General features: G+C 40.5%; 1 protein-coding gene across 1 annotated transcript in view; it reads right to left on the bottom strand.

Annotated features, from left to right (window-relative positions):
• Window positions 1–16,764, bottom strand: part of PPM1D (protein phosphatase, Mg2+/Mn2+ dependent 1D) — a 39,241-nt gene continuing 22,477 nt past the window's right edge. Inside the window, exons 4-6 of the mRNA XM_024211240.3 lie at window positions 9,027–9,217; window positions 7,934–8,176; window positions 1–1,470 (exon numbers count right to left, since the gene is read on the bottom strand). Coding sequence (XP_024067008.1) covers window positions 916–1,470; window positions 7,934–8,176; window positions 9,027–9,217 — 989 coding nt within the window. The 3' untranslated portion in view covers window positions 1–915. The remainder of the gene's footprint in view (window positions 1,471–7,933; window positions 8,177–9,026; window positions 9,218–16,764) is intronic.

Raw genomic sequence — 16,764 nt, 5'->3', positions numbered from 1 at the left:
AAGTTTTCACTTGTTTTATTTAGGTGAATGTACATATGGGTCCACATACTCAATGAAAACTGTAAATCATAAAATAATTTGATGACTTACTTTGGAAAGGAATTAGAAGTACCATCAGTTAGTGGAATAATAAAAAATGCCTTTATGGGGCACATATATTAAAAGGAATACCACTACCAAATGCCTGGATAAAATGCCATAAATTACTACAGGGGATGAGAATGGCTTTGTAGGATGAGTTGGGGTTTTCAGAAATTTAAAAAAAAAAAAAAAAACACAATTTTTTTTTGCTAAATACTTTGACAATTAAGGTTACAAAAAATACAACTGAATAAGATACTGCATAGTATTTTAATTAAGATAAAGAAATTGATATTGAACTGTGTAAAGTAACACAACATCTCTGCTTCCATTTCATTTCTGAATAGAGAAATCTAAAATTTAAAAAACAAAAAATAGGCCTAGAGTAATTCTCTAAAAGACACACTTTGGGTTGAACGTATAGTACTACGAAAATACATATCTTCCATTCTATTTAATAATTTACTTCAGTTAAAAAGTTGTGAAATTCTCATCACAAGAAGCTTATACAAATTCATGACTTTAGTAAATTAACAAAAAAGATTAAACATTTTCTTTTAAACAAGGTTTAGCCCTGTTGTAACAATTATACAAGGGGGGAAAAAAGACTACATTTGTATGAAGGAGTACAAATTTACACACATTTTACAGCGACTTATACCCTACACATCTACAAAATTCACAGTTATAATACAAGCAGTACAAGGCTGAGAATAAAGCTGTTCGATACCAAAAAGTTTTCTACTTTAAAAAAAGATAAACAGGAAGAGTTTCAAATTTCTGCACCAACTTCAAAATTCTAATCAGACCAAACTGTGCTCACACAAACACCCTTCAGCAAACGCATACTGCTTTCCTGGTCTGGTGGAACAGCGAATTGCCAAGCTTCTTCTGCCCCCTCAGGCTTCGCCGCATGCTGAGCTTGTTTGAGTTTTTGCGCTGTGGAGTTGTGGACAGGCTTTCTGGCTGGACACTAATGTTTCGAGTCAGGCTACGTCTTGGCTTCTTCAAAGCTGGGCCGGAGTTAGATTCTTCTAATGTCCGTTTAAAGTTTCCTGCAGGTGTCCTCTCCGCTTCTTGGGATTTTGTTTGGCCATTAGGAGACATCTTTAAGCTTTTTTGGTCCATGCTTGAATTTGCTGAGTTGGAAGGGGAGAGGGTAACTGACAAGCCATTGCTGTAAGATTCATGAATCCTCAAAGCTAGTGTTTTGCTGCAGTTCTCCTCCTGTGGGCCTGGATCCCTAGAGGATGCTACCGCCAACGGTATACTGCTTTTAGCAATCTCACTGGACAGCTCGGAATATTTATCCAAGATCACATTGCTATGCATGAGAGAAGGAACAGGCTCAGAGGAGGTCAGACGTGGCCATAGATCCTCTTCTAGAAGCTGGGATTAAAAAAGAAGGAATTATTTATCCATAAATATCATTATTCCACTTGTGTTACCACAGACCATGGCTAAAGTATGTGGGTGAAAGATACTATACATGACAGCATATACTAAAGCTTCTTGGAGACAGGTCTAACTCCAGATCCAGATGCAAAACACACCTGAACATTTTCACGGTGGAGTTTAGGCTCTGTATCTAAACTTGCCAGTTTCAGCCCTCCAACCTTACGCAAGTATGTTAATTTCCATCAGTAAGTCTATGAGGACAGGTCTGCCATTAGATCTTTCAGAAACCTGTCTCGCCTTAGTTGGCATACGTGTTTTCATTCTCACTGGCGTAAAATTAATAAGTCACTGAACTCTGGGACCTACTTGCATCTTTCATTACTTTGGAATACCAACACTGAAAAGGATGTCTGCAGTGAATGCCGTGCACTCCCATTCTTCATCAGCATCCTCTGCAAAATGAAGATGCTACTGCTCTCTTTCCGATGTTTTGTGAGATTGTTTGCAAAGTGCTTTGAAGATTAAAAATGTCCTTGAATGGCCAAGTATTATCAGGCTCTTTCTCCTGACCTGGATTACATTTAGTTACTGCTGAACAAGATATCCGGTGTCTGAAGCAATGCTCTGTTGCTGGAGGAGTTCTAATGGTTTACAAGGAGATGGAATACGGGCCTCCCCTGAACAATACTATACTAACCTCTGAATTTGTTTGTTGCTTCCAATCCTTCTAGCTAAGTAACACATTTATTACTATAACGCTGGAGGAAGACTGAATAAAAGTTAGGCTCTGGCCTTTTAAAATGCTCTTTATTCAGCAAAGTAAATTTGGCGGTTTTCTGCACAGCAAAGTTATTCTGTAATTTGAAGAGAGATAGTGTGGTATAATGCACTGGAAGCCAGGAATTCCCCAATTCTACTCCTGGCTTCATTGCTCTCTGTGACCTTCGGTAAGTCATTTCTATCTCAATTTCACCCTCAGGAAAATAGAGAAGACTTCACTATCTCACAGGAGGGCTGTAAAAACTGCTATTTATGCAGTGCCCTTTACATGTAAATGTTGACACAATTATTAAAAGATTCAAATTGTGGAGAAATTCCTGGTTATTCAATGAGAGACCTTCAAAGCATTTTTTCAAGGCCACATCATTTTATGTATTACCGATGTAAGGACAATAACCCAATGACTATCTTATTCCAGAAACTGTATTATACTGCAAACTAAATGCACCTGCGGTTACTGCACTTGAAACTGAACGCACTGAAATAATACAAGAGATCTCAAAATCTAAGTATTTTTGAAATCAGACCTTGAGCAACCACAGCCCAATTTGAAGTCAAAGGGGCCTGTAGTTGCTCAACACATCTGAAAAATTAGACTCTAAAACCAACCACACACTTCAAAAGACAGTCTGGAGTATCAACGGGATTTTTTTTTCCAGTGAGAAACCTGGACATTACTGAGAGATTATTTTAATCTTTGGTGACCCAATGTAAACCAAATTTAGATAGTTATTGCACAAAAACCAAACAAACAAAAAGATAAATTCAAACTTTTGAGATGCTGTCAATAGAGTTGATGACAGATATTTATGGACAGTACTTTAGAAGTTATTCTTTCACTCAGTTCTAGTGACAACCCAAAATCCCATGTCGTTTACACATTTGGAGGTCCTTTGTGAACTGTTGCCTAACAGGCTCAATTATACTCTTGAGACTGGCTCTTTGTTAGACTTTTAATCTGGCGTGTCTTGCTATGCAAGATCCTCACACTATGGCTCTCATCACCAATAGCCTTGCTCGATATGGATAGCTGCAGCAACACAATGACTTGGGGCACTAAAATGGAAAACATTAGGAGAGGGAGTACAAGGGAATTTGGGGTGGAGTGGGGTAATGAGAAGGGGGGGGGGGAAACCCGAGGGTGTGGACCAGTCAAAATTCATTCCTGGGCAATCAGCTGCTGACAGCAATAGGAAATCGTTGAGAGTTTTTTTTCTTTTTTAAACCTTAGGAATATCTCAAGGATGAATCAGTAACAATTGGCACCAAAAAGATCTGACTCAGAAACAAGGGGATACTCTTATTTATTAATTAATTCAGGAACTTGGCTTTGGCCTCCATTTTATTTCAGAGATAACAATTTCAGGTTTCCCAAGTATGGTTAAGACTCAAGGTTACAAATGCATCTTTAGTTCTTTGAAGATAACAGACAGAGGTGTTTGTTCTTATCGATATTCTCCACTCTTACGCTTTGTCTGCACTATGCACCTTTTAGCGACATGGCTGTGCCGCTACAGCCATGCCGCTAAAAGACACGCAGTGTAGCAGCTGTTTGTTGGGGAGAGAAAGTTCTCCCGCCAACAAAAAACTTCCACACCCAATGAGCGGCGGTAACTTTGTCAGCAGGAGAGTGCTCCTGCCGACAAAGCACTGTTCACACGTGCTTTTTGTTGCAAAACTTTTGTCTTTCGAGAGTGTGTTGTTTTTTTAACACCTCTGAACAACAAAAGGTTTGTCCTTCGGTTGCCAGCGTAGACAAAGCCTTAAAGGCCAAGCCATTTCCCCCCAAGACATAATCCCCAGGAGTAAAATGTAAATAAAAAGGAACCATCATCAGTAACCTCTTGCTATTGGCTGACATCTAACACCCATAGCATGCACAGTTTTGATGATGGATCTCAGGCTGGGAAAAAGGCAACTGCAATCCATGAAAGCATTAACTATCTGGCTAATTCAGATCAGGTACTTCCCTCTGGTTTTAGGTATTGTGATACTGATCGTCCTTCTGGTATGGTTATTAACAGGAGCAAAGACAGATGTTTTTCAGATGGGAGATAAATACTTGTAGTCTCTCTCCATACATGAAAATGCCAGATTCTTTACATAAAGGAACTCTTACTTAGAAGGGACAGAAATAAGCTCTACAGGAGTAAACAGACCGGAATTCCTAGTGTGACGTCTCACTTCCTCATGTGGGATTAAGTGAATTTCAAGACAATAATATGACCACCACTAGACACCACTTTCACAAATGGATATTCACATCTAGGATCCTCCCCTCCTCAGGTTCACTCTTGTACCATGATTTCTTACAAATAAGCTGCATCCCAGGAAGAATTTGGCCTGCCCTACTTTTACATTACCATGTAGGAGCAAGGCTCCAATTTTTAAACCCCCTAAATTATGTAATCTGTGGCTGTCTCCCTAATATTTCCCCACATACATTTCTCAGAAGAAAAATTATTTGGAAACAATTCTGTGGCTATTGTGAAAGTGCAACGTTTACTCTGATGGGAGGAATTAGTAAATACAGGCAAAAGTCAAACATTACTGGAGTTATGTATACTTCTGCAAAGGTTAGGTCATCACCACACTGGTTAAAAGCGACTGGACACACTTCTGAAAAAATACGTCTTAGAAAAAAGGGATTTGTCCACTTCTTGGCATGCCAAAATATTGGTTGTGAATCTATACAAATGACTTCCATTTAAGACTGAATATTTGAGATTTAAAATTTTGAAGGACATAGTAAAAACCAATCAGTTTCTCATTGTCTCATAATACAAGAACAACTCAGTCACTTTAAGTGAAGAGCAGGTAAATGTATATACCAAATAAAATACTTTATATACCATCGTGTATAAAATACTCTGTATACTGGTAGAATTCACTCTCAGAGTCAAATAATGGATTTTTAAAAAGGCCAGAGTATGATGACCACAGGGATCAGGAAGCAATTCTCTTCCCTGCTCCTCATGCACAGCATTATACAACTGGGTGGATTATGTATGGTTTGGGCAGCGGGGGTTGCCTGCTTCTGGAAGATCAGGTATTAGTCATTGCAGAGGGCACAAGTCCAACTTTTACGGTTTGAACCAGTAGGGAAAATTCTGTTTCTCATAAGCTATTTTAATCCTCCCTCCAAAACTGAATTCTTTTTAAAAGGCTGCTGTTTATCACTGAAGCAAGGCACAATGCAGTCTTCATTTACCCACACTCTGGTTCCCGTGCTAGTTAATTTTAGGTTTAATGTAATTTGAATTTCATAGAAAGAAAATGAGTCAGAGGTGCCGCCTGCGCTTGAATTTTACCCAGAAGATTTATTTAGAAGCAATTTGCTATTTAAATGGAAAACCCGGTTGGCCAACCATTACATTAACCCGAGTGTGGAAATCTGCTCTTCTCACCGTTACTGTGTCTCACTGAAATGAAAAGCTCCTCCCCTGCCCATTGCAAAAAAGCTACTTATTAGTCAAACCAGAATAGTGACCTGAACACACAGGGAAGCTCCTTTTTGGGCTTTCACAAAAATACACAAAGGGACACAGATGCAGAGTCATTCCATTTATTCTAGTCTGTCTAGAGATGTTTGTTTTTCCTTAAATGTTTCAATATTATTCTGATAGGACAGTTGCCCTGTTTTCTCTGTCTCTTTTTCCACTTCCTGCTTCCACTTTTTCCTTTCCTTCCACTTCTATACGGATTCTGTGAGAATAGATGGTATTTGTTACTAAAACAGCAACCTATACTAACGCTAAAAATTTTATTTGTGGTAGCTGTGTATTCATTTCAGTTTTAAAAGAAATCAAGTGGGATAGGAATGAATTATCCTAAATAAAATAAATATTTTTAAAATTAGAAAATAAAATTGTAAAGCAGGACAAGAGGGGAAAAAAGTGTACTAAAAATGGAACCAGCAGATTTAATGGTAACCATTCTACGCCTGTGGCCAACTGAATTTTACCATCAGGGCCCTGCTAAGAAAAAGAGGACATAAAGGCCTTGTATAAATGGGGAAATTGACCAGAATGGCTAGAGAATAATAAGCTATTCTGCTATAGCTCCCTGTGTGGACACACTGTTCTGGAATAAAAGTGAATTTTATTCCAGAATAATTACTAATTATTAATTAAAGTCACTTTTATTCCAGAACAGTGTGTTCTGGCCACATGGAGAGCTATTCCGGAATAGCTATAGCAATATAGCTTATTCTGCTGTACCTATTCCAGTTATTTTCCCTATATAGACAATCCCTAAAACAAAATAAAAAGTTACCTTCATCTCAGTGCTAAACATCACTTTGAACTGTTAAAAGTAACAGTTTAGCACTTACCTTCCAGATGAAAGACTCATATCAAGGCAAATGTTCTAACGTGTGCTGCATACTCCAAAACAGCAAGGAGGACTTTTAGGAGGGGATTTGGAGTCCCTTAAAAACAGCCTAGCCAGCCCCACCAGAGAGCTGAAGGGCAGTTTGAAAATGACCATGAAAGGAATGACACTCCTCTTCTGAAGTTTTGACCTAGAGCTTCCATTGCTTTTTGGTATTGGTCTGACTATTGGAGCACAGATTTCTACACCACACAGAATGTACTGAATTTATTTACATTTATTTACGGAGGGCCGGGGGGATATTTAGAGTACTTATTTTAAATGCTAGTTCTGGGACATTTTCAAATCAACATGACCCAAAGTTTACTTGACAAGGGCTGGAAATAATTCAAAAGCTGTACACAAAAAACCACTGACTGAAAAACAGGAATAATTACAGTTCAGATAATCTCTCGCCACAGAAGACTCTGGGATTGCTACTCTTTTTCAGCGGATTTTGGGTTCCTCCCATGCATTCTCCTGCTGCTACTAAATGGAAAAAACCGCACTTGCTGTTTTATTAGCTGTCTGTCTCTATATCAACCAAATGTTAAGTACTCTCATCCTAATCTTTGATTTTCAATTTTACTTTGCCTAAAGGATGGCTATTCAAAGACATTACAGAACATCAAAGCACCACAGCTATTCAAGTTTGCGGAAACTGGCAATTATTGAAACAAACATCCACTCACAATTATACCCTAGTCTAACAACAAAATGGTAAAGATCTTCCAAAAACCTCCCTTCTATGTTAATGGACAAGGTTCTAATTCAAAGGAAGATCCCTGTAAAATAAGGCTGTCTCTTTTAATGAAGAAAATTTAAATTGACAGATAGATGCAGATAAGCTCTCCCAACCTGAAAATAAAAGTGCTCTTAAACAGAGAAATGATTAGTTGTTTTATGTAGGATGGGGAAATTCAACTACTCATCAGGAAGAATGCTGTACACATTAGTTTAAAAAAGGTCAGTATTTAAATTAATACACCAACCACCATTCTATCATTATAGATTGCATTTGTTAGCATTCGACTGGTAATTCAAAAAGTGTCAAGATTTTAAGATTATGCAGAGACTTTGAATATCCCCAAATCCAGAGCTCATACTTTACATTCTTGACTTATTTTCCCAGGACTAAACAACTGAAGAACATATGGTAAAAGGAGAAGTGTATGATCTTTCTAAGTCACATAAGAAGGCTGCCTCTCTTAGCGAGGAGCAGGAGGTGAATGGAGGAATTAGCTATACATTTTGTGGGTTTCATTCTTAAAATTGGAATGGTTTGGAATTCTAAATAATTTACCTTGATAGGAGGGGTACAGCAGCGGGAGGGTGTCATCATGCACATATCAGGACTGCTGTAGCAGGGGCCCTCTGCCAAGTTGAGATACAATTCCTCTTCATTTTCCCAGTTGCTCCGATTGTCCAGCACCGGCGAGATGCAGATTACAATGGCACTAGTATTATCTGCACGAAGCATGCGCTGCCTCCACCGGCCTAGTGCTCTGTTCACCAGCATTTTGGCACAAGACTGTCTGTGTTCTCCCTTAATGTTTAAAGGAAAAACAGACAACACCCATCAACATTTTACTGTGATCATAAAGTGAAGAAATTATATGGCACAGATTGCAATTCTCTACCTCTACGGCCTGGTCCACACTAACCCCCCACTTCGAACTAAGATACGCAACTTCAGCTATGTTATTCACGTAGCTGAAGTCGAACTATCTTAGTTCGAACTTACCGCGGGTCCACACGCGGCAGGCAGGCTCCCCCGTCGACTCCGCGTACTCCTCTCGCGGAGCAGGAGTACTGGCATCGACGGCGAGCACTTCCGGGATCGATCCCGGATCGATTTATTGCGTCTAGACAAGACGCGATAAATCGATCCCAGAAGATCGATTGCTTACCGCCGGACCCGGAGGTAAGTATAGATGTACCCTACATCATGGTGCTAAAGCATCAGAATTCAGACAAACCTGCATCTAGCAAACAGACAAACAGAATGGAAGTCAAAAACTGTTTGAATAAATTACTGTGCAAACACCAGTTACAGTGAAACTTTGTTCATGATGACGTCACATGGAGGAAACTCACTTTACTAATTTTTTTTTAAAAGGTAACTGAAGTTGTATTTGGACCTATTTATTGTGACTTGTCCTTGACTTTTACTAAAAATACCTGTGACTAAAACATATGCTATCCCAGTAAGTTTACCATCACTGTAATAGCTCCATGTATGTTGTAGCAGTATAATTAAGTAATAACACTCAATGATGCCACAATTGCATATGCTTTTAAGGAATATGTTACTGCAATAGAGTAACACAGCAAAAAAGTGAGTTAACAGCTACCATGTTATCTTAAAGTAGTTGACAACATCAATATGCCCTCACCATAAAATACTGTTTCTCCTCATGATCTTGGCACATAGAAATAGCATCTTGAGGTGGGATCATGTTCCACAGTCCATCGCTGCCTAGGATAATGTATTTGTGCTTCTGGGGATCAAGCGTATATACACTAGTGTCTGGTTCAGGAGACACAACAAATTCACCACTGTAGAAATCGTAGCTCCACAGATCACCTGGGGAGGAGGAAAACAAGGAAAATGTTTTAAAAAAAAAGTCAGTCAAGGGTCATCACTGTCCCCTTATTATAGCAGTCTTCAACACCAACCTTCAGTGAAATGCCTGTAAAGCCTATCAATGCAACTCCCTTAGTGAGACACTCTACTTACGAGTTTTTGTTGTTGGTTTTTTAATTGTTCATTTCTGGTAGTCCACTCTTTTAATAATATGTTTTGATTGATTGATTTTTTTTACTTCATTTTAAAAACATGTTTATAAGAGGTTCTCTACTTCCTGTTGATGTTTGTTAGGGTCTTTTCAGGAAGGGAAAAACTGACAATACATAGGAAACAATGAAACTGACTATACTCTAATACGTCAAATATGCTAAGTAAAACTGTTGCAAGAGAGAAAAGTGGATTTTCCCCATTCATTTCTTTCAGTTATAGTGATTTTAGAGGTTACTTGTAAAACCAGTAAAATTTTCAGACAAAAATGTGGTTTTCCAAATTGATCCCTTTAAATCAAGGAGCGCCATTATACTGTTATGCCTACATCTTCTTGCCTTCGCCTTTCAGGCCTGACAGCACGGTTTCTACAAGGCTAACCCCTACATTTCTTCTCTTGGACATTACCTGCCCTATATGTAGCATCCTATAATTGTAGAAACAGAATGAAAAGTAATTTTCTTATAAAAAGTATCCTCCACTTGATTCTAGTAAATAACTCCTTAGAAAGGCAACTGAAGGTTTGAAATTAACACAGAATCCAATATAATATTTATTACCATTTTCCAGACCCTGGCAGGTCTCTTCCTGTCTGCAACACGTAGCTTTAAAGTAGAAATTCATTCAATATCAGAGGGGAAAAAGCATTTAGAATCTAAAGAACTCCATTTTAAAAGCAGGTTTTTCAGCTTGAGACTTCAAAAAGTGTAACTGTTTGTGTCCTTTTAACAGTTCTTTCTGACTCTGACATCTTCTTTCCCCTCTCCAACGTGCCCCTTTAAAATAATAAAAATAAGCTCTTTGTCTCCCTGCTTCCTGGAGTAGGAACTTTTCCTTTCGCTCAGCTCGGCACTATCAACCAGTACAAAAGGTTTTTCAGAAACAGAACAAGGAATACTTCAAATCAATTACTCCACTTCACTATGGCAAACACCGCTGGGCCATCCTCCTTAAAGAGCCAATTCACCTTCACAGCAGCAGCAGCAAACATACACATGCTTCTACTAAATGCTAATTGAAAGCCTTGCCTACTTGAATAGAGGCACTCTCTCCATCAGCAGACTAGCACAACAAAGCTCACTGGCTGGCAACAAGATGAAAATAAATACTGTCGCAGTCAAGCTGAGCTCCAGTGCACCAATTATTGTGCATGTATGTAATTGCCACTAAAAGTCTCCATAGAGCATGAGCTTTTGTTCAAATCTTGACTGCCATTGCCACAACAGATAAGATCTTAACTCCTCATTTATTTTATAATCTTTTTATAGCTGTTTTAGAAACTGTTCCTGCCGCCTATTAAAGTCTTGCCATGGAAGTCAATGGCGGCATGAGACTGAAACATCGGAACAGTTGTTTTGCTTGATTGTTTTAACTGATCCTTGACAGATCACTATTGTTTTTGTCAGTATTGCTTCTGTTATTGCTCTTCTAACCAAACAGGCATAGTTATAAACAATTTTGTACGGTGATTACCCCCTACAGTGGCCTTGCCTCCATGTATTTAAGTTTACACAAATAAACTTTGGACATATTATTTCACAGATTTAAACAAAAGCTATCCAATGTTCATATACTGTCTATAGAGGAGGTAGCACTTCCATAACATCTAGACCAGTGGTTCCCAAACTTTAACAACCTGAGAACCCCTTTCACTAAAATGTCAAGTCTCGCGAACCCCCTCCTAAAAATGAATATTTCCAGGGATTTTCTCCTTTACCTGAGTATAAATTATAAAAGCAGTGATCTTGGAAATATAAAATTTGTTTTTATGACATGCTTATTACACACTATTTATTATTAATTATTATTTATAATTACATTATTTTTATTACATTATGAAAACGGCAACACCCTTCCAAGATCTCACTTCTGTAGCTTGTATCACTTTGAATAAGCCTGTTATAAGACAAGGCTCCTATGTTTAATCAAGGAGTATCAGATTTGAAACAGATTTCAACAGGTATTGAAGAAGCCAACTCAAAGAGTTTCTCCTACATATGCATTCAGGTCTTGAGTAGTCCAGGCAAACAACGCACGTTACAACAAAGCTTAAACTTGTTCTTCATAATAATTTTAAAAACAATACTACCTGCCTATTTAATTTTAAAAACAGCAAAAAATATTCACCTCCCTTTCCATTTCTTATAAGGAGTCTTGAAGTTTAAATCTCCTCAGTATGATAGATATGCTTGCTTTGATCTGCTTAGCTCTTGGAAGTCCAGGGGCTCCAGGCTGCTGGCCCCGTGCTGTCCGGGGTCCCTAGGGACAGCTCTGTCCGCCATTAGGGAATTTTTTCCCGAGAACCCCATGTAACATTTCGTGAACCCCCAGGGGTTCACGAACCCCAGTTTGGGAACCACTGATCTAGACCAACTTTGAATGACCATCTATATCGGAGAGGCAAGAGTACAACTGAAAATGGAAAGGAGTGGGGGATTTTTTATTTTTTTTAAACATACACATTCCAGTCAAAAGGAGCATCCTATACATAGACAGACAGCAATTTACATTTCTACATTAAAAAAAGTTGTTGCAGAAATTCAGCTATCTGGTTCCCAACTCCGAGTCAGTTACTTTGGATTCCCAGCACTGTGATGATGCCCTCTGCCCTCTTTCCTTCCCTTTTACCCACCCTGTGTCAGGTCAGACATCTACCAGACAGAGGATGACTACCCACCGCAGTGGTTAAAGATATATTGGATAATGCAATCCAATCAAGGTGTGTTTGGTTTTGGCCAAAGAATGCTCATCATACCCATTTACAATCACATTTCTAGTTGCACCTGTGAATTAATGGAAGTAAACTTGTTTTCAAAGTAGGAGACACAAAATACAAAGCCAGGTGTGTAGCAGATTTAACTCTACATAAATAAACAAGGTGCATAATATTTACAGTGATTCAGACAGCTTAAATTTGTTACAGAGCTACATTTTCCTCCCTTTTACAATATATTAACTATACAGGCCAGAGGCAAAGAATGGAGAAGTAAGGCGGCACACACAGCAAGCTTGCTGGAAGTGTAAAAAAAACCGCAAAGATTTCTAAGTGGTTTTGAAGAAGTATTCCTTATAGGACTTGTACCCTATAGGTGCTATAAGTAAGGCTATGTTTTAGTCACGGGTATTTTTAGTGAAAGTCATGGACAGGTCATGGGCAGTAAACAAAAATTCAAATTTACTATATACCCCTAACTAAAACTTGGGCCAGGGGGCCACGGCTGCTGGGTGGGGGTGACCCGGGATTCCCGCCAGTGCTGGGGGGGGAGGGGAGGGGAACAGCAGCACACGGGTAGGGACCCTCGCTAGTGCTGGGGGGGGGGGGGGGGGGGGGCGGGGGGGACTAGCAGGCTCCCTACCCGGCTCCAACAGGCATGTCCCTGAAGTTCCTAGAGGGGCAGCCAGGGGGGCTCCACGTGCTGCTCCCACCACAAGCACTGGTTCCACAGCGCCCACTGGCCGGGAGCCGCAGCCAATGGGAGCTGCAGGGGTGATGCTTGCGGGCACAGGCAGCACACGGAGCCCCCTGACCCCTCCGCCTAGGAGCTGCAGGGACATGCTGGTTGGAGCTGGGGAGCTCCCCACCCCCACCCCGAGGTAAGCACCCCCCGCACCCCAACACCCTGCCCAGGCCCTGAGCCCTCTCCCACACCCAAACTGCTGCTGCTGGCCCAGGGGCAGCTCGTCTCAGGCAGCCCCTGAGCCAGCTTCACCGGCTGCCGAAGTCACGGAATCCGTGACCTCCGCAGCCTTAGCTATAAGCAACCGAGCTTGCCACTGGTAAGGGATCTGAAGACCTGATAGCTGCTAAATACTGAACTCCCACTGTGAATCAACAAGAGCACATGGCCTTCACAGGGTACAACTGCATAGTGCCACTGTCCTGAAGCTCATTTTTATGTGTGTGGCATGTAACACAGCAGCATGTTGGAGCTTTGCTTCTTAAACAGGAGTCTCCCTTTCTACAGTCACAAGCAAGTTTCTGGACAGTATGTCATAAGAGCATGAGACAGAGGGAGGGGACAGTGAAAGCAGTGTGGTCTAGAGTAGTGGACTGGGTGTCAAGACTTGTGGGTTCCATTTTCCAATCGATCTCGGACTTATTCTGTGACCTTGGAAATGTCACTTACCCCAGCTTTACAGATGGGAAAACTGAGGGGATATTTCCCTACTTCCAAGATGTTATCATTAAATGTTTATAAAGCACTTTGAGCTCCTCATATAGAAGGGGACACTACAGAAAGGAAATGCCCTTTTTTTTTTTTTTTTAAACTGTGTCAATAATACACCTTCACAATGTACATGTGCATTTCCTGCAGGTATTTCTGTAGGTGCTATTTTACTTACATTCAAGAAGAGGGGCATCTTTGGAAGTGATGCTGAAGAATTACCATGAAGCAACAATCTAAGAATTTCTTTGCTCTGAGTGGTTTGTGTTTCAGCTTCGGTTATTTAATTATATAAGCGAGGTTCAGTGGTTGCATTGTGTACTTACCAATGGGTAACGTGGATTTTTTTTATTTCATTGTGCATGTGCAGAGAGCATATCACATTCATTACCTTCACATTGATTACCTTATGCACTGCGGGGAATAATTTTAAGACAAGCTTTCTCTTTCTTACAGCTGAGGGCAAAAGCAAAAAAAGAAGGATTAATACTAATGCAGAGGAGAAGGAGCAGCAGCAGGAGGAGGGGCCCTCACTTTAATGACATGGTTGGCCAATGAAAATGAGTGTACATATCTGCCCATTCTAATGGATAGAGAAGCTTTTCAGTTTTCCATAGTTTAATATGCATGTTTCATTTTTATTATTAGAAACCTGTAAGTGGGGGAAAGGCTGGGACTTAAGGTGAAGAAAACATTAGGACAGGTTAACAGTACTCTAGAGCAGCGGTTCTCAAACTGTGGGTCAGGGCTGGCGTTAAGACTTGCTGGGGCCTTGGGCTGAAGCAGAAGCCCGAGTCCCACCGCCTGGGGCTGAAGCTGAAGCCCAAAAGCTTCAGCCTTGGGTGATGGTGCTCAGGTTACAGGCCCCCGACCTGGGGCTGAAGCCCTTGGTCTTTGGCTTTCCCCCACCCCTTGGGCAGTGGGGCTCGGACGGGCTCAGGCATCAGTCCCCCCCGTGTGGGGTCATGTAGTAATTTTTGTTGTCAGAAGGGGGTCATGGTGTAATGAAGTTTGAGAACCCCTGCTCTAGAGGATCTAAAGCAAAAAACTTGCTCAAGGTAGCCTTTTCTCACAAAAACTTCCTTTCAACAGCTGTACCACTTATAGGATTGCCAAAGCATGATCCATAGTTACATAAAATGCTTCAGTTCAATACAAGAGAATAACTGTATAAATTAATTTGATTTTCTCTTCCCTTTTCAGGCAAACAGATTTCTATGTTGGAGCTTTGTCTCTTATCAATTCTTCTCTTTTTCATAAACGCTAATTTCTTTATTCCTTGTGCCTTTTGAGGATTTAATCTCCCCATTATGTACAAACAGAATGGGCATTATGCTCACCATATACCACATAAGATACTCTTTGATACAGAGAAGATGTGTTATACTTAAAGTTAAAATGGACAGTCCTAAGTTACACACCCTGATACTACACCAATCATCTTAGTTTCAGTGCACGTGACTGCTCGCACGTCACACCCACATGCCCAACTCCACCTGCTGCCCTTTCTGAAAAACAGCAGAGTAATGATAAACAATAAACGATCCTGCTTTCAAAACAACGGATGTGGTCTCCTGAGCATCACACCGCCACAGTGTCTTGGGTCAGGAGCTAAATGACTCCCAAGAATGGAATAAGCAGACAGCACAGAAGCACTACATCAAGACCCATAATGCAGAAGACAAGACAGTACACAGGGTTCATCCCTCCTAGACAACTCATTTTGGATCCAATCGTGTGGTGGTGCTGAGTCCTCTCAGCTTCTTTTGGCTTCAGCGGGAGCTAACGGTGCTTGGCATCCGGTAAGCCTCACTGTGAAGGGCTGAACGTTTTTAATTCAGAGGGCTACGTTCAAGTTGAAATTGAAGCTGGAGGAGGGAATCTGGCACTGTCAGTTGGAATGAAGCAAGCCCCATTGCTGCAATTATTATGTGTATTACAGCAGCACCTAGAGGCCCAACTGACAGCGATCCATTGTGCTAAGCATTGTATAAAACACAAAGTACGAAGAACTCACAATATAAAGTGACACGACAAAAGAAGTACAACTATTGTCGTTCCCAACTAATAGACAGGGAACTGAGACGTAAAGAAATTAAGGGACTTGCCAAGGAGACACAGGAAGCCTGTGAGAGCACACCAGGAACTGAACTCAGATCACCTCAGTCCCAGTCCAGTTCCTTAATCATAATAAGCCCATCCTTCCTAGCTACTACAGAAAACTCTCCATACCATCAGTCTTTCCTATAGCAAGATTGGATACCTCTAGCTAAAACAGAAGTTGTGTGCAGAAATCATTTGGTGAAATTCTATGGGCCATGTTATGCAGAATGATTCTAGCGGTCCTCTTCTGGCCTTTAAATCTGTGCATCTGTCGCTAACCAAAAGCTATGAGGTACTAGTCACTTGCTTGTCTAGATAAATCAAGAAAAGAAAAACCAATCTAGTAGTAGCAACAGCAGATGGAAAGTTGGTCTAGAAAATAGTATTTCCAAAGCTCATTGAACTGGAGTGGATAGACTGCTCTCCAAGTCGTGTTTTGCTAAGCATGTACATTTTGCCAAAAGGAATTCTTTATCACAGATGGTCTGAAACCATTTTCCCTAACATTATTCCTCTGAAGGTGGCCATTCAAATTCACCAGGGGCGTACAGTTGAAATGCAATACTATTAAATGCAGCCTAGCTGTGAAGCCTTCAAGCTGAAAACCTTCATAGAATAAGCAAGAACAGCATACAAAATTACAAGCAAGTGGAGCAGCATTACCCTGCCACGAGTAACTCTCACTTAACGGATAGGCCAAATGGAGCTTTGGATATGACTAGCTGAGAAAGGAGAAAAACCATCTGCATTTTGGTCCTCTGGCCTGGGGAAAACCCCATAAAAGTATATTCCTGCCCCAGCTACACTTTCCTTAGACTAGGGAGAAGCAAGCAGTCCTCACAAATGGTGTGGAAGGCAGCCAACTGCATTCATATGAAGTCTAAGTTGGGTGGGGGAGAGGAACGAGTCCCAGGATAGAAAAATGGACATTTTGGCTTCTTTTGTATGGACGACCTAATTCATATCATTTGGACCCTGACACCCTACTGCACAGCAACCATTTTAAAAATATTCACATATTTATGCAGCACTTTTTTGCAATCCAGCCCCGTTTTAATCATGACAACA

The sequence above is a fragment of the Terrapene carolina genome, unplaced genomic scaffold (genome assembly GCF_002925995.2).
Source record: "Terrapene carolina triunguis isolate 2854851 unplaced genomic scaffold, T_m_triunguis-2.0 Scaffold231, whole genome shotgun sequence".
In the NCBI taxonomy this organism is placed as follows: Eukaryota; Metazoa; Chordata; order Testudines; family Emydidae; genus Terrapene; species Terrapene triunguis.
The sequence above is the reverse complement of the archived record's forward strand: the minus strand, read 5'-3'. Positions and strand labels throughout refer to the sequence as shown.